The 18,182-nt window shown below is 42.6% G+C and overlaps 2 protein-coding genes across 5 annotated transcripts in view; one reads left to right on the top strand and one right to left on the bottom strand.

The window, feature by feature from the left end:
- Positions 1-2,366: 2,366 nt before the first annotated feature.
- On the top strand, positions 2,367-8,367 carry anp32a (acidic (leucine-rich) nuclear phosphoprotein 32 family, member A). 2 transcript variants are annotated; one of them, XM_041937616.1, is made up of 7 exons: positions 2,367-2,520; positions 4,761-4,910; positions 4,986-5,108; positions 5,196-5,394; positions 5,499-5,614; positions 5,711-5,765; positions 7,103-8,367. In XM_041937616.1, exons 1-7 carry the CDS (start codon positions 2,467-2,469, stop codon positions 7,165-7,167), a joined length of 762 nt encoding a protein of 253 aa, XP_041793550.1. In that variant the 5' UTR covers positions 2,367-2,466; the 3' UTR covers positions 7,168-8,367. The 2 variants fall into 2 exon arrangements, with proteins under 2 accessions (XP_041793550.1, XP_041793541.1); XM_041937607.1 differs by having other exon boundaries at positions 7,100-8,367.
- Positions 6,936-18,182, bottom strand: part of coro2ba (coronin, actin binding protein, 2Ba) — a 47,728-nt gene continuing 36,481 nt past the window's right edge. For 2 of the 3 annotated variants that reach the window (XM_041937504.1, XM_041937516.1), the window contains exons 4-12: positions 16,894-17,043; positions 16,392-16,556; positions 15,057-15,173; positions 14,857-14,961; positions 13,729-13,825; positions 13,141-13,253; positions 12,835-12,925; positions 11,990-12,129; positions 6,936-10,740 (exon numbers count right to left, since the gene is read on the bottom strand). In XM_041937504.1, the coding sequence (XP_041793438.1) occupies positions 10,606-10,740; positions 11,990-12,129; positions 12,835-12,925; positions 13,141-13,253; positions 13,729-13,825; positions 14,857-14,961; positions 15,057-15,173; positions 16,392-16,556; positions 16,894-17,043 (1,113 nt within the window). In that variant the 3' untranslated portion in view covers positions 6,936-10,605. The remainder of the gene's footprint in view (positions 10,741-11,989; positions 12,130-12,834; positions 12,926-13,140; positions 13,254-13,728; positions 13,826-14,856; positions 14,962-15,056; positions 15,174-16,391; positions 16,557-16,893; positions 17,044-18,182) is intronic. The other variant, XR_006006853.1, reaches the window with a different exon arrangement.

The raw sequence follows: 18,182 nt of genomic DNA, 5'->3' as shown, positions 1-18,182 counted from the left end.
ATTGACATTGGTTTCTGAGAAAAAAATCTCGGGCTAAAAATGCATCCTGCAGCCGCACTGTACGGCTCAGTCTGCACGGACAGCACCTTCACTTTGAATAGTTATTTCTAGAGGCTCACAGTCATGCTGGGCTCAATCAATTCTCACTGGGTGTTTGCCACAGTGAGCTCACGTGGTGGAAACAGGACAGAGTCGCCCTCTGCTGGTCGAGGTCCCACCTCAACCTCTTCATCCCACTGCAAACTGATGCTCACTTGGCTGAAACCAACTGAGATTTACTTCAAATTCTTGCAAAGATCTCCAATAAGTCGGGCTTAATGTTGTGGAGGCGAATACAGAGTGCTGCACGAGACAACCACAAAATTTCAGTCTGATGGAACAGCGCAGCCATTAAAAAAGCATTGTGTCCTGGCGTGGAATATTTCACTCTGTGTTAATGAAGAGCTGATACACAATTTATAAACAGTGTCAGGAGGTTAAACAGAAATAGATCTATATCTGTCTGCATTCAGTGTTTAGCACTTGTACTGGATCTCCGAGTCAATCTTTAATTGTTCTGCTTTTATTGTAAAACACTTTGTAACTGTGTTCTGAAAGGTGCTGTATAAATAAAGCTGATTATTATTATTAATAGATTGTCTGGGTGAAGCAGACAAAGCCATATTTAGCAGCTACTCTGCACTGCGTTCATTATCAACAATGCTTCATAGCAGATTAATAATACATGCAGAAGTTAAATCGCTGGTGTTCCCCTTCGTTAAGATCAGCCTCATTAACCATGATGCATGTGTGCTGCCATCAAACTGCAGCTTGTTTGACACTAATGGAGTAAAGCTGGGAGTTAATGTGCAGTTTAGGCCGGTGAGTCAAACAGAAAGACGGCTGAGGGACGGATTGCTTCTGAGGACGGTGCAAAACAACAGCGTCGTTATTGGCAGTTACTCGGGTCCGCTTATCATGAACATGCACGTTATTTATCTCTTGATTAGAGTTACATGGACAGACGAGAGACACGGTGCTCCCTCTTGATATCCATTGGCATGCATTTCTATTTGGCAGTCACTCAACTCAATATTTTCTCTTCATATTAGGCCTTAAACACAACATGTGGCTGCATCGGGGCAGTTATGATCATCATAAAGTGGGCTGTGGTAGGAGTGTGGTTACAGACCCTCCCCATCAACCTTTATTTATATTTTTCTTAAAACTCGTACCAGGAGTTCAGCTGAAAACGGTCACTTCTACATCCTGCTATGGTCACTGGCTCCAGGCCAGAGGCTTTGCTTCCCCCTTGTGGATGAACCGTTCACAGCCTCAGACTGAGCTCTCCCGCCGGTCAATACTGGAGGGAGGAACACTCAGAGCTGCACCCAGTGGACGACAGACCGCCCACATGAACGATCAATGCTTCTCGTTTGTGTCTCGAGTCATGGCAAAAAGTTAGTTTACTGAGTGTCTGGACTGTTTGATTGTGACATCTTGAGAAGCCACACATCAAATATTCTAAATAATCAAAATGCAATAATATTTTATAAGCTTTACAAAATAATCACTTAAGTTTGAACATGAAACTGCTGTTTTATTCTCTAATTTCTTTTACTTTATTCCTGCCGGTCCTCCCAGTCATTAGCTGATCCTTCTGGTGGAGATCCCACCATGGATTACAAATCAATAACATTTAAATTCTGTTGTACATGTTTGTAACGTCCTCACATCTTAATGGTGTATTCTTTCATTTAAGTCTGCAATGAAGCTGAAGGTATTAAAGAAAAACTTCACGCTAAATTACCTCAGATATACAGACACTTTTTAAAAACATTATTTATAATAAAGCACAAATATAATTGCTTTTGATTCTATTCCAGTGTTAATGCTGCACGTTTTTCCAGAAAAAATAATAAATGTGCATGTTGTGTAGTGTTTGTTTCCTTTATTGCAGTTTATATTTAATTTAATTTTCTCTTCTTTGCATGTCCATGTGGGATTGAATTAGTGATTTTTTTCTGTTAGGGAACACTGGGACAAATTCATCATGTTGTTGTTTGGCAGAAGAATAAAATCAGGAGCTCTGCATGAACACCGCCTTTAAATAAAGCTTCGGCTAAGGTGGAGATGTGCTAGTGACAATCACACACTGGCAAACATGTGGCATCCTCGGAGTCGGCGTCAAACATTAAAGCGTTACATTAACCCATGTAAACTTAAGTTAACAAAACAACCAAACTTCGACAACAAAACCCCACCCAGTTGCAAGAGGGCGGCTTCATTGGCCCGCGTGTCTGTAAATCCGTTCCCTCTTTATTCGGCGCCTGCCATTGGTCGGCGGTGACGACAATCCCGAGGCGTGCTCCCGCCCACCGAGCGGATCAAGTTTGAATGAACAACAGCAGTCTGCTCCAGAGCTGCTAGTTGCATTTGCAGTAATTATTAAAAGTGTGTATCATATCGCGGGTGCGCTGATCCAGGATGGACATGAAGAAAAGAATTCACCTGGAGTTGCGGAACCGCACTCCGTCAGACGTAAGTTGGCCTCACGTCTCGCTCGGTTCATGTTTCTCACTCAGCTAATGGAGAGCCTTTCGTGTGATGGTCTTGGCGTGGAGACGCAAAGTTTCCTACAAGTTAAAAGATGATGGGGGCGTCGGGTCACATTGTTGCGAACACGCTCGCGGTTGGCAGGTGCCGCAGGTACGCTGCTTCAACTTTTGTGCGGCTCCAGCATCACGTTTTTCCTGTGCGGGTTGAGAATGCAGCACGGCTTTTTACGCCAGCGGTATAAACAAGGCAAGCGGTGCGAGGAGCCATATTTGTAACTTTTGATCTCGGAACGCAGCCCCTCTCGTTTAAAAGCCGAGTTATTGTTATTTACTCGCTGCTTGGTGCGCTATCTGCACGCGCTGGCCGGGAAATGCGTCCACCTGAACATTTTAAGCCGTGCGCTTGGCGCGTTCAGGATGCGGATACTCAAAGTCATGACATTATCAATGATGCATAAAGATCACAGCCTCGAATTGTCGCCTCGCGGTTGCATCCTGCGCCTCCGGCTGCTCCGACTGTCCGGTTTAAGTCGTTTATTTCTGCAGGACGTGCATTGAGACGCGGAGCAGCGCGCACCGGCGAGCCCGCAGCCCGTGCAGCCGACGACCGGAGCCTCGGTGCGCACAGATGGCCGAGAGAAAGCGGCGCTAGCATGGACCGTCACCAGGCAGCAGCCTGGGCGAACACACCGAGACACAGACACAAAAAAACCCGCCCGCATCGTTTACAACCGCTGGGCGTTCAATCAGCGGTCTCATCGAGGCTGGTTTTGGACGAGAGGGCGAGAAACACGATGAGACGCCGCGTTGTTGCTCCAGTTCTCCAGAACTAGGACAAGCCGCCATTTTACTGAGAAACAAAGGCAACTGGAAACACACCGAATATCCCGTCGATGCGACACAAATGACGAGCGGTTCATCATACCTTCGCGTTAACAGAAGTCTAAACGCGCCATCAATCCAATCGGCGACTGTTTAGCGCAAGCAACAATGAAACGTTTGCCTGGCAGCGATCTAATCTGCCTCAGCCGCCCCTCCTACTCACAAATGACCCTGTGCACGACTCGTAGGTCTGCTTCACTCCGACTTGTTTGGACTAGTGTGCCTCTGCGCCGCTCTCAGCCCTTCACACACACCTCTCACCGTTTTTAACTCGGTCACCGGCGGAGATAAACGCCCGCAAACCGCCGCGCTACGTCTGTTTCGACTGGAAAAGCTAATGTGATGTTAAGTAATGGATGCATCGCGATACTTACAGCGCTGAACTGTGCGCTGGACACGGATTATTGATGTACAGTGTTTTTTTATAGTTCCGGTCCTGAGTGCTGATTGGCTGAGTCACGTTCACGCCGCGCTAAAATATCCGATAACAGCGCACCTGTGACCGCATTTCAGACTATTTAAATATCAATGCGCCGACCCAAAATACGCTCATCGTACAGCAACGTGGCTAAAATATAAATCAATTTATTACCTATTCGATTCGGGTTACTTTTTTATAATTAAAAGTGGAGTTAAATCAGTTTTATGACTCTATAAAAACTGGTGGGAGAAGTATAGATCCTTTAGTTACGTAAAATAAGAAATACACGATAAAAAACTCCCTTACTTATTACAGAAGTATTATTGATTAAAAAACAAAACTACTCATGCAACATAATGTTTTATACACATTATTGGATTATTAATCCAATGCAAGCAGCATTTTAATGATATTTCTGGTCAACGTGGAGCCAAATTTAACTACTATATATACTGCCGGGCTGTATTTAATATATATATATATAGATTATGTTTTAAAAGCTGATTATTTATTTTGTATAGGTGGAGTAGAAGTACAAAGTACTTGAGTAAATGTACTGTAAGCCGCTTTGACTGCAGATAAGATTTCAAGGTTGAATTAGTGTGAATCATTTGTTACCTTGCTCCTTAAATTAACACTTAATTTGCATTAAATTATGAAGCCTAGTCAGGAAAAGTGCTTGAAGTGAGCAGTAGCTTCGCAAAAACAAATAAACCTATTTAATGTGACAAATATGGCATTTTTAGTCTGTTTACTTGGCAGACCGGTTTGTCCAAAGTGACTTGTAATAAGTCACATTCAGCCTCAGTCGGAATAAGAGCTAGACGTCATTTGAACTGGAAGAGCACCATCCTGAAATGAACATACTTTGTGTTCTGTGTATGTTGAGCTGTTTTTAAATGTGTCCGTTTGTTCTACAGGTCAAAGAACTTGTGCTAGACAACTGTCGCTCAAATGAAGGCAAGATCGAGGGTCTAACAGACGAATTTGAGGAGCTGGAGTTTCTAAGCACAATCAACGTTGGACTGACGACAGTTGCCCACTTGCCGAAGCTAAATAAACTCAAAAAGGTGAGTGTTTACCTACATAAAACCAGTCGTCGACTTTGAGGTTTTGCATATTTTGATTGTTTAATTGGTCAACAGCTTGAACTCAGCGATAACAGGATCTCAGGAGGGTTGGAAGTTCTGGCAGAGAAATGCCCCAACCTCACACATCTCAACCTCAGTGGCAACAAGATTAAAGACCTCAGCACAATAGAACCATTGGTGAGTGAAAATACTCGGGTAAAAAAAAGCACAGTGTACAAAGCAGCTGGCTGTATTATTCATCACGCTGGACTTTTCTTTTGACAGAAAGAATTGGGGACCCTGAAAAGTCTAGATCTGTTCAACTGTGAAGTGACAAACCTGAACGAATACAGAGACAACGTGTTCAAGCTACTACCCCAGCTCACGTACCTGGACGGGTACGACAAAGACGACAAAGAGGCACCAGATTCAGACGCCGAGGTTTACGCAGAGGGCCTGGATGATGATGAGGAAGATGAAGATGGTAAGTTTGAGGCGGTGGCCAGAGAGCTGTGTCCTTCCTAGCCTCTCTTAAAGGAGGCGTTTGGACATTTGGCTAATAAATAACCACCAACTGCTTTCACCCAGATGTAGATGAGGAGGAGTATGATGAAGACGCAGCACCAGGAGACGAGGAGGAGGAAGAGGGAGAGGAGGATGAAGAGGAGAATGAAGAAGAGGAAGAGGAGGACCTCAGTGGAGAGGTGGGAGGAGGATAAATACATTTTTCATTCAGTAATTGTAAAAAAATGTTCAGTCTGAAATATGCACACCAACTTTGTGTCGTCTTTTCAAAAAAGGAGGAAGAGGAGGAAGATTTGAATGACAGAGAGGTTGACGATGAGGACGATGAGGGTGAGTGGCTGACTTTAACTCAGGAGCTGTCTCCCAATTTCATACAACATGCTCCGTGTATGCAGGAATCAACATACGTAAAGGTGCCCTGTGGAGTTTCCTTGGAAACAAACTTGTGTTTTGCACATTACTTGTTAGTCATCATAACACACAGTGTGTGTTTTTGAGGCCTCACAAACACACTGAATGCAGAGTTTTTAAAATATTTTCAGTTGCATATTTCTTACATCCAAGTTTGTGAACTAACATGCTGCTTCTTTGCATGTCGCCACCAACCGCTGAGCATCATCAGCAGAACAGTCACATTAAACTCATTTGGAAGGATTTTCTCTTCCCAACTGAAGGGGGGGGGATTTGTTAGTGTTTTTCTACAAACAGGAAATAATTCGATAAAATGTGCCGTACAAAAGCTATCAAATAGAATGATGCTGCCAATTAAACGTAACAAAGAGACAGAAAAGTGGTTTTCCAAAATGACTTTTGTCTTCTGAAGCGTTCCTGAAGCGGCTTCACCACCGTCCACCGTTCGTATTAATATTTCCAGCTGCGGGAAGCTCCATCCATTTCATTTGTGCATTGTGGTAGAATAGTGTTATTGTTTTGTTTTTGTTTTTTAAGTGTTGAGATTACTTTTCCAGTATAAAAACACAACCCTGATTACACAGAAGTTGAAGATGGTGCGTAAAACATAAATAAAACAGAATGTGGCAATTTGCTAATCCTTATTGAGCTGATCTACTCAATTGAAAACAGCACAAAGACAAAATATTTAATGATTGACCTCATTAGCTTCATTGGTTTTTGTGAATATCTGATTATTCCGAATTTGATGCAGCAACACGTTTCAAACCAGTCTGGACAGGAGCAACTAAAGACTGGGAAAGATGTGGAACGCTCCAAAAACACCTGTTTGGAACATTCCACAGGTAAACGGGTTGATTGGTAACAGGTGAGAGAATCATGATTGGGTATGAAAGGAGCATCCTGGAAAGACTCAGTGGTTCACAGCGGGGATGGAGCGAGGTTCAACACTTTGAACACATGATTGGATAAAGAATGTTACTGCACGGGCTCAGGAACACTTATTGACTTTTTCCACCAACTTTTCTGGAATCGGGGTTGTAGCACATAGTACAGATTTGGGACTCAGCTGATTCAGAAAATCTTTATTGTCCATCACAAAGCGATGCAAATTCGTCTTGTAACGTGAAACCCGCGAACAGTTTGAGCCAGCGTTGCTGCCGTCGTGACGCAAGAAACCTGAAAGAGAAGTTTTACACACTATTTGCTAGATTCTGGCGTTCGTGTCTCTAAATGTGACTCTTATTTTCTAGAAGAAGAGCGAGGTCAGAAGAGAAAAAGGGAACTGGATGAAGAGGGGGAGGAGGATGAAGATGATTGAGAGTCCTCTTGAAGCTAAGTTGTGAACTGTTTTAAACTTGTATCTCCCAGTCACTTCCCAACAGCCCCATGTACTTTTCCCCCAGTTTCATATTGCAGTAGGAGTGGTTTTTGTTATTGGCCAGTCAGGTAGACGGGGTTGTCTGGACAAATAAGTTAAATTTCTGTACCTTTGATGGTCCCGTGTTCCAGTCTACGGTCCACTTTTAACTGCTTTGTGGACACCGATTTTGTAATATCAGATAATAGCAAAGAAAAACCTTTTTAAGAAATGTTTTTGTTTTCTCACCGTTTGTGTAAGACCAGTTTCTGATGACTCATGTATTTTAAGACCCCCCCCCCCTTCAAAAGAAAAAACAAAATGAAACAAAAAAAGAGTGCATGTCTAATACATTTTAAAGTCAAATACTGGATTTCATGTATGGCTGTCCTCTCCTCGTCTTAAACTTATTTTTGCATTGTACTTTTGTTTGTTTTGTTTTTTTAAATGTAAGTTATGTATTTGTAGTGTCACCAGTATGCCAATACTCTCTGCTGTCCTGGTGTGAAACTTCTGTCTGAACATGCACAGTGTGACCCTCACAGGGCATATTTTTAAATCATAGCAAAAAAATGTCTGCCCTTGTCAAAGCCGCTCCTCCTCCTTAAACCCTCAGCTTTGATAGTTCGGAAATTACGTGTTCTTGTAAATAATGACCAAATCTATTTTTTTGTATTCTCTTTGATGACGGCAGACATTGAACAGACAACTGAGGTGAAACTATGAATTGTAATAAGATATTAAATATGTATGCTGCTTTATCTAAAATACGCAGTGTGAAATTTCTTGAATTTGAACATAACTTTGTATGCATAATCTTTCCATAAATAGAAACGTTCAACATCAGAGCTCATCATTGCTTTTTCCATGTTCTTTTCTGTGGCACACAGGTGGCAATGTTTGAATTTGTGGTGGTAGTGTAGAGAAGTACTTGATATAAATGGAGGTTACAACCGCAACTTATGTGCATTGAAAATTTATTGTTTCAAAGTGTGAACTCTGGAAAACGGTCAGTTATTTGGACTTTGTTTTCATTATTATACGTAATGGTCAAATTGGCCTACCTCAGTGATTTTTCACTCTATGTTAAATCCACTGTCATCAGCCAAATTTGTTTCTTTTTCCCTCCCATTCACTTCAATAAATCCCTTTTATATACGTTTTGAATTGTTGTGGTCCTTGTACAACATCAAGTCAAATGGAAAAGTGTGTACAGAATTCCGGTTTTGGGCCATCAGGTTGGGTGATTTTTTTTTTTCCCAGCACGTGGAAAACTGATCATTTTTCAGATGAGATACTGTCAACTCTATCTTGAAGACTTACAGTACTACCATAGACCAAACTAAGCTAATCTAAGATAAGATGGGGTTTACTCGTGTCCCAAAAAGAAAATCAAGTTTAGTGTACAAACAGAGTTTCAGTCAATTTAAAAGCATAAAAGTCCTGTTACTGTCCTGTTAAATGGTTGATTTTAGTCCTCGGCACACCTACTGTACACGAGAGGCCCTGACAGCATCACTCCAGCTGCAGCTTCACCTGTCTCTCCACTGTAGCTCATCCCTCTGAGGTGGATCCTTTCCCCACTGTCTACTTTCACTGTAGCCTTTTATTTTTCCTGCAAAAAGCATTAACCATTAATGTGACAGTGGTTCAAGTCTACATTAAACAGGTTCTGATGCTCTGGACCCTTTAAGTTCCCACTATGATGTGATCAGGGAAGACTTGTGACCTTCAGTCCTTAACTTACTTTTTACTTTCTGCGGGTACAAAATCCATCCTTGCTATGCATGCAGCCAATTCATCTTTTTCCTTTTCTTAGTCCACCGAGAGCAGGATCATTAATGAAACAAAGCTGGGTGTGATTTGGGCAGAATGAAAAGACACATGGCATGTTAAACAGGACCTTTTTGGTAACTGCTTGAACCTGGCTGGCATAAAGAACCAATCAAATATTATTCCAGTGCCCATTTCTCTTAGATTTCAGCCTGCAGGCAAGAAAACAGTTCAATGGTAAAACAGAGGCATCTGAACTCAGTCTGCTCATGGTTCAAGTGCAGAAGGAGAGGCAGATGACCTGGAGTCTCTGGAGCAGAACTACACATCTACAGGTAAACACAATTCAGTAATAGTGACATAGTTTAAATGTAAAAGGATGATTATTATTACAGTTTTCTGCACTGTTAGGAAGATGCAAGAATACATTTTTATACCTTATCTGAAGTTATGTTATTGGAGTCAAAGAACTAATACCGTTTCGGGTACAGGTTCACACAAATCTTGCACCATTTCAACCAGAAACATTCAGCAAAATCTATCAAGCATCACAATCATTACTTGCGCAGCCGCATCATACAAAAACAATGGGATTAACAAATATACCTGTTATTAGCTAAAAAGGTAAAATGTGACAAATAAATAGAAGCAAATATACATTAACCCCCATCCTCAAAATTAGCCCTAAAAACCAATAACAGCCAGCAAAGCTTCCCATGAGACTACACTCGAGTGGATACGCAAGTCCACCTCTTCTGGATCCACGTCTCCCCTGCTGCTTTCCCACTATTCAAATGAAAATACTGTGAGTGAGTGAACTATCCAGTTTCCTCGGGAAGAAAAAATGCATTTATGCAGCTATTGGTCAGTATTGTGAAGTAAATTTACAGCCAACAACATCTGCGGGTGAAAGAAGTTACGGGAAAGCAGCCCTGTGGAAAAACACGATCCACGTCTGCAACAGCGCGTCTCGTCTGTCGGGTGCAAAACCACTTCACGTCGGCCATTTTGAGAGGAGGCTGCAGCTCGCTGCAATCTGTGTGTGCAGCAGGGTCTAAGGCCTTGGGGAAGAAAAACAGGAGCCAGTGACAGTCTTTTGATCCTCTAGTTTTGCCTCAGCAAAAAATGAAAACTAGGCGATGGTTTGGTCAGTACAGGAGGATGAGTGTAGGGGCTCCTCTGCGTGGTGATCAATGTACCGCCATGAGCATGACGAGGAAGAGTGAGACAAACACACACAGGAAGTCTGGCAGCAAAAACTGATCACAACACCTGAGAGTGCGCTAGATCAAGAATATTAAGTTGTAAAAACATAGATAATACCTCAACTGATGGATCTCAACCCTTCCCTATTGATTTCACTTTAAGGTGGCAATCCATGAACACACTGCCTCGCCTCCATTGCTTATCACATTTTGCCATTATTACAATAAGTCCACTAATTGCACCAGTTACGACATTATCCAACAGTTATCATGTTATTGTGTGCGCTATGCAGGGCTGAAGGAATGATGTTATGATATAATGTGATATATCAAAAAAGAGGGGTGGGAGGGCTAAGAAGCTTATTGGAGGTCAGAACTGGGGGCAAAGGAAGCAGCTTTGCCAGTTCAGGAGGCTGAGAGGTCACACGTTGTTGGGGCTAACGTTCTTCAGGTTGTTGAGCTCCAGTTCCAGCTGGCGTATTCGCACGTCCTTGGTGGTCAGCTCCTCCTTCAGCCGCCGCAACTCGTCCTGCTGCCGGAAGAACATCCGCAGGAGCTACGTGCAGAAAAACAAAAACTCATGCATGGAACAAGCACACGTCAACTTACAGTTCAAAACATCAATATGTCGGAGTTTGTTGTGAATTTTGATTTCCTGGGTGGGATGCGACGGATGTGTGGTGGCAAGAGATGGACAGGATAGAAAAGGAAGGAAATTGGATATGCTGGAAAAGAGCTGGAAAAGTCAAGAAAGAAAGCCAGGACAGACTTTGTGATCCGTTCACTGTTTCCAGACCTGGTGGGCTGAGAAAGATCTGATTTTAAATCAACAAAATGCAGCCAAACCAGGCTCTCCATCACATTTATGCTACTGTGAAAAACACGGAAGGTGGAGCCAGTGGTTTACTTAATGCAATGAGAGGAGACATCCTTGCTCCTGGCCTTGCAGTTAAAATGCACCTGTCCAGAGTCAAACACACCTGTACCAGCAAAGAGGAGCGCTAACATGACTGAACACTACTTCAACAACCGCACACTTCATGTCACTATCCAGATGAACGTTAATAATCACCTTAATCCCTTAACATGCCTTCCACTGCGTCTGTGTTGCTCGGCAACCATTCTGCTGAATGTCGCTGAAGAACTACATTACTTTGTGGAATAAGGATTATTAGTTTTTTTGTTGCTCTGTGTGTATTTTATACCAAGAAATAAGCCACATGAGGCTCTGTGTGGTGCCTAACAACACTCCTTAGCTGTTCTATAATCACTGTAAACCACGGCCTCTTGGGGCTCATTGCTTTATTTTGTCACTGATGAATTATATTTAACAACATACTTACAAAAGCTCTAGAACAGCTACAGAAATTGACTTTGGGGTGAGATTCTTTCGTCACCTGCTGTTTCCAAGGGATTTAAGTCAATTAGTCTGTTAGTTTAGCAAAAGAATTCAGTAATTCAAAGTCACTGGCTGTTTACAGGGCTGCTTTTATCTTTTCACTTTTACTAAATCAATTTCTCCACCCAATCTGGACCAATCAGCTCAGCTCATGTGGAGTTTGGAAAAAGCAGAAAGCTGTAAGAGCCCCTCTTTGTTGGGTCCACAGGTGAAAACAGTCCGAGAAACAGGACATAATGTGGACAAAACAAATACTGTTCCTTACTGTCGATACCACGACCCCATCATTTATGCATTATTAGCTGTAATGCTCTGACTCCTGAAAAGCCTTTTCTCCAACTCGTTTTATTAGATCCTTCTATAATATTGGAAAAGCAGTGATTCCCAGCATCAGTTCCTCACGTACCTCGTTCTCTGTCCTGGGTGGTACATTCTCCAGAAGGTCGATGCCATTCACGACCACGCTCTTCTTCTCCTTCACCGGGGCTTTGAACACTAACTGGTTTGGCCGGTGGTAACCGTCCTTCAGGGACATCAGGACTGGGTCTGTTTGCACAAAGGAGCAAAAACACTCCTGAGCATGTGAAAACCAACATAAAGCACAAAGTGCCTTAAGTCCTTCACAGATCGCCACAGGGACTCTACTACTGCTCCACATGGTCTTCTACTTGGTGTGACCAACTACTAGAATTGTGACAGCCTTTCAGCATGTGGACATCCATATGAGCAAGTCTTTTCGTCATCTACAAACTGGTCCTCACACTAAAATCTGGAGTTTTTCTCATTAAATGCCTTCATGGGATTCTAAAGGTTGACAAGCATTAAATGATGTAACTTAACTGGAGAAGATAATGCTCACTTTTATGAGGAATACTGTTGTTAGGAGAAGACAGACCATGAAGAACGGAGGTTATGAAAAGACAAAAAATACACTTCCTACCTCCCACTTACCTTCCTCCTGGATTTAATGTTCAACTGGCTGATGTTGTAATTCAAAGAACCAGTAAAAATGCAAATCAGAGGCTGGTTCAAGTTGTGTGATCTTGATTAAAAGGAAATATCTGTGGGAGTTTGCACCATGGTGGTGACAATACAAACCATATGTTCAGTGTGAGAGAGTTGGCAACGAAGAACAAACTGAAATAAAGGCACAGCTTTACTGTAGCTAACATAGTCTGTGTCTACTGAGGTGTTTAAAAAGTGGCCTCTGTTACAGTGTTGTTTTGTAAACCACCAAAGGAGCATCATTACCTCTATTAATGCCGCTCAGCCACTCGCTGGCCGACAACGCGGGCTCTGTCCCTGCTGTCATGGGGTAGATGTCCTCCTGGTACGTGTCTGACTGCAAACCAGGAAACACCACATACATTCTCATTTTACTGATTAGATTTGGCAATGCAGATAGGGAGAAAAGGGGTCGTATTACAGAGACAAGATTTCTTTGTCTGAAAGCATAAAATGTAATCTCTCTGTGTGGGTTTGAAAAGATTCTTTACACACATCAATGAGAGAACCCAGCAGAACCAGTTAATTACGTTATTTCATTCCCTCACTCACCCTTCTTGGCACAATCATTGAAATGGGCTCAATCAAACCCTTCAGGGTGACGAGCTTGTAGAAGCGGTACACCTCACAAGCTCCCACATCCAGCCCGTGCTTTGGCATCACACCTGCAGACAAGAGCAGAGGCGTGTGGTGACACATGAAATGAAATGGCTTCCCAGAATTCATAGCTAATTGGAGTCACATCAATCTGCTACAATATACAAAAATAAGTAAAATTTGGTAAATCTGAGAATTAAAAGTCATACATGTAGTCATAATAACAATAATTTCCTTGCTGCGACCCAGTAAGGGTCAGCACTGATGACAAACTGGAGTCTCATCAACCGCTGCAATATGGCAGCACTGGACAAGTTTGTGAAGCTCATAAAACTACACAGAGGGAATATTTCAATCCATCTGCCTTTTTGTCTTAAATGAATTTGATCCTCTCAGCCATGCAGCACCACTTTTAGAGCAGAATTGAGGCCGAGCCCATCGCCACTGTGATCTATCCTATCGTCCCATCTCTAAAGACTGATAATGAAGTGGCTAGGATCTCTCCTTCTGCTCTCATATATCGCTGATCAACAAATGACTTACCCAGTCCTTTCTGTGGGGCCGGGGACCGGAACTCCATTAGATATTGTAAGTACGGCTTCTCTGTGGTAATCTCAAAGTAACGGATATTGCCGTCCCCCTGTCAGGGCACCAGAATGTGGACGTCACATTACAGTCGAACAATTCAACCATGTCTCATTTTAATGCTTGTTGGTTCTAAAATACTTTAACAATAACTTTCATAGCGTGAATGTCATTCTGCAGTCTGTTCTGATTTACAGAAACCATGAACATTGATACACTGTCGCGTTCTAGCATTCAGGCATCTGACGTGGACGTGACTCACGGCCAGTGAACGATAGCCTGGCGTCAAATATAAAGCATAAAATAATTATATATATATTTGACACTGATACATCAAACTTAGCTAAGCTAATCTATTTTTTTTCATTGTACATAGGATACCTTATTTTTTTATTTTTAAATTCTTTTTATTGTTACCTATTTGCACAATTATATTGTTCTTATTTGCACGTTCCACACTATTTGTAACCCCCCCCCCCCCCACCCCCCCCCCCCTTGTGTGTTCTAAAGAGCTTCTGTAATGGTGAATTTCTCCATTGTAAGATTAATAAATTCTTATCTATCTATCTAAATGTATCTCATACTGTTTTGACTCTGACCCATTTGTTTTATTTATTTATGAGGCACTTCCTGTTTCTCGATAATCAAATTAATGGCATGCAAATATTTAATTATGTTTTCAATCATTGTTCAGTTCTCTTGATTATTGATTTATTACTGCAAAATTGTGTCTGTTTGTAGAGAATATATGTCTGTACAGTATGCATGTATGTACTATATGTACAGTATGTGTGTATGCATGCAACCTCAAAGAGGGCATCACTGACCTTCGTAGCTCATTAATCTGTTAGATCTTTCTACGTACCTGTTACCATCAGTGTACAAACATCTTTTCATTACGCTACATAAAAATGAAAATCTCAATGTACTGTACATTTTTGTTCATTCTGTAGACTTCATAGGTGAAATATGTGCCTAAATGAGTTAAATTTGTATCTGAATTTAGTAACTCTGGGAATTATAAGTCATACATACAATCATAATAACAATAATTTGTGTTGTGACCCAGTAAAGGTCAGTGCTGACCTTGCCTGCCAGGTACAACATGTGTGTGTCAGCATCATAGAAGGGAAACAACAGTCCTGAGAGGCCGTCTATGTCCTCCTCCTTAATTGGCATGGACAAATCCTCCTAGCAAGAGCAACACACACAGGGAATTAAACACACACACTTGCTCCGCCCTCTCTGGCATTACAGGCAAGAGCCATATGGAGGTGTCGTCTAACCTGATCCCAGAGAGCGATCTGCCGGGTGTTCCAGCGAGAGACCCCTGTGGTGAGCAGTCGCTTCATGTTGCCCAGGAACACTACTCGGTTTACACGGTGATTCTTACAACTGGCTTGCTGGTGGACACAAACACAGAGCGAGGCTTTATTCTTGTGACTATTACATGGTTGTGACAATACAAAGAAAGGTTGTGACAACTCAAACTGAGCTACATTAGAACATTTTTAAGATTATTTAAAGCAGGGGACCACCCAGGTGGCATATCCTCTATAATGGAGATCCCTTCAATATATTCCAAAGGAAATTTGTATTTCAGGTGCAAAACATTTTAATGATTTTTCTCTTCCTGCCTACTCTCTTCATTCTGCTTCCTGGTCTTGATCACCTCCGCTTGGTGCAGCAGGGGTGCATCACATGGGTCTAATCAGAAACCATTTCATGGTGAAAAGGCAGTAAGATCATCACAGAGGTGTGAACCACATTCGGCATTATGCGGTTTTATTTAACAGCAATAAGTATATGTTTTAAATATTAAGTAAACTGCAGTCTGTGAATGCAAATGTATTCAATAAAAATGTTGGCTTTGAAAGTAGAATCCCATGGAGCTGTAATGGTCCCAACGGGCTCAAGACCTGCTGAAGAACTAAACAGAGACAGTACGACCAAAACACATTATGTGATTATTAAACATTTCATTTCAAAACCATGAACATTAATACGCTGCCACACACTTCTCCTCTGAAGTTTTTGGAAGCCAACTGCAGGATTTTCTCCCATTCAGCACAAAAGCATTACTGAGATCAAACATATTCGATATGGATATTGGGCGATAAGGCCTGGCTTGTTGGAGATCCAGCTCATCCCAAATGTGTGATGAGACTGAGGTCAGGGTTCTGTGCAGGCCTGTCAAGCTCTTCTGCACCAAAGTGGAAAAATAACTTCTGTATGGACCTCACTTTGTGCGGAGGGGCATTGTTGTGTTGAAATGGGATTCTGCCGTCGTCAGACTTTTCTCAAAAAGTTGGTAATTAAAATATCAGTATGTGCAGTGCCATTAAGATTTCCTAAATTTGAACTAAGGAGCCTAGCCCAAACCATTAAGAACAGCTGCAGACCAAAGTGTCCACATACTTCTGGCCATACAATGGACTTGTCAGACACTAATATGTGGATACTAGAAATTTTAATTCATGGAGTAAATGAGAGGCTCAGCAGAGGTGAATCATATCATTATCATGATTATTATTATTAGCATTCAGATCTGAAATAGTGTACGGCCAAAAAGTGCAACTTCCTCAGTTGCTCCCTCAAAGCACCCGCCTCCACCCTCTCACCTGAAGGACTACCCCGGAGCGTGGCTCGATGACACGCAGCTTCTTGTCTTTGCAGCTGGTGGCCAGCAGGCTGCCGTCTGTGTTGAAGGACATGCTGAGGATGACGTCAGTGTGGCAGTCGATCATTTTCACTGGCTCGCCGATCTCCAGGTTCCAGATCAGGATCTGACACAGTAAGGAAGGATTGTTAGGGTGGGGTTGTTAGATGGCGGCAGTGCGTGAATGGATGATGTGATTATATTGGGAGCATGTGAATGGAAATTGAAACACCACCTAACCAAATTGTGTGCAGTAGATCACTTGATGGATTAGCATCTCAAAAAAGTACTTTAACCATCTAACAGTACACCTAAATGACACAAATCAACAAAATCTAAATCTAAGAGGGACTATTTTTCTTTAACCTGCATTTAATAGTAGTTAAATCATTAGTGCTCATCATGCTGACACTAAACACTGTGTTGATTCCATCTTGTTGTGTTTGGAGGTACTGATGTGGCACCTTGTAGTCGTAGCCAGCGCTGAAGAGGATGCCGCTGCTGGTGGGGTGCCACTCGATCAGACCCACCCGTCTGCTGTGGCCGTACAGCTCCAGCACTGCCTCCGTCATGTTGCGCCTCAGACCGTCCTCTGGGATCTCCCATACTCGCACCTGCCGCGTTCACACACACAGAAAATACAAGTGAACAGACAATCAAGGCTGCAGACGGTCAGAGCCCACTTCATGTTCTTCATCATTCGTTGAAGCCATACTCTGCAGGATTTTCCTAAAAAAAACAATGTACAGACTCATACAACAGTAATCCTTCTCTCGTCATGTATGACCCACTAGAAGTGAGTGGTGGTGTACGTATCTGTGGTCTGCCATCTGCCTGTATTTTCTTCTTATTTTGCTGTGATCAGGGTGTTTCTGGGCTGCAACCTTTGGCCAGTGGGTGTGAAGCCCCAGTGGATAAGAGCAGCTGAGGTCAGCACTATATAAACAGGTAGTGACCAGGTGCCAGACTATTAGCGGCATGTTAGCAGCACGCTCCCAAGAGGAAGCTGTGAAAATGCCTAGCACTGTGCAGATAAAATGCAAATCCAGCGAGGTGAAGTGCCAAACGGACAAAGCTCATCCCAAAACGAAAGCGAAACCTGGGGCTGGCTTTCACCCACTGGCGAACACTGACGGGAGAGGATGGGGATGAAGACTGATGCAGAGCTGGCCTATTTTTTGTTGGACAGGTAGGTGCCGCCAGTTAGTTTTGTTAGCTTGCTAAAGTATCAGCTTTTCTATGATAGCGCATGCAACGTTCCTACAATGGTAGCTTACAGTGTACGTACAAGCAGTGTGCTCCTGGTGGCACTGTGGCAGGGAGGAGGGCCCAAGTGTGAATATTGTGTTTACTAACACTAACTGACATTTCCTGCATGGTATACCTTTAATATGAGCTGCAAACCGCAGTCAGTATGAGACAGTTTGAGATCCCTCTGATCAAAAATAGCACATGGTATCAATGTAGCCCATCGCATTAGGATTATACTGGATTACAGCTATGGTTTGAGGCTCTGTGCTGGACCAGAGGAGATTATCCTTCAACAAGTGAAAGTACTATACAGGACACAGCGCTACCATGGCTTTACTACACACAGTAGAGTACTGTAACAGGTGCATTTAATGGAAAAAATGGCCCACAGGGTTTTAGTGCATGTCAGGCAACATTTGAGATTAAGAGTAATAGTGATTGAGATTTGATAATGTTTATTCAGTCAGTTGCTGAACTGCTAGCAGATTTGTACCTTGCTCAA

The sequence above is a fragment of the Chelmon rostratus genome, chromosome 1 (assembly GCF_017976325.1).
Source record: "Chelmon rostratus isolate fCheRos1 chromosome 1, fCheRos1.pri, whole genome shotgun sequence".
In the NCBI taxonomy this organism is placed as follows: domain Eukaryota; kingdom Metazoa; phylum Chordata; class Actinopteri; order Chaetodontiformes; family Chaetodontidae; genus Chelmon; species Chelmon rostratus.
Note: the sequence above shows the minus strand (reverse complement) of the source record. Positions and strands in the feature narration are given on the sequence as shown.

Bases quoted from the DNA above. Each gene is read 5' to 3' on its own strand.
- anp32a (XM_041937607.1), top strand. From the start codon at position 2,467: ATGGACATGAAGAAAAGAATTCACCTGGAGTTGCGGAACCGCACTCCG. The intron at 5,395-5,498 runs GTAAGTTTGAGG...GCTTTCACCCAG, and splicing joins TGATGAGGAAGATGAAGATG to ATGTAGATGAGGAGGAGTAT. The intron at 5,766-7,099 runs GTGAGTGGCTGA...CTTATTTTCTAG, and splicing joins TGACGATGAGGACGATGAGG to AAGAAGAGCGAGGTCAGAAG.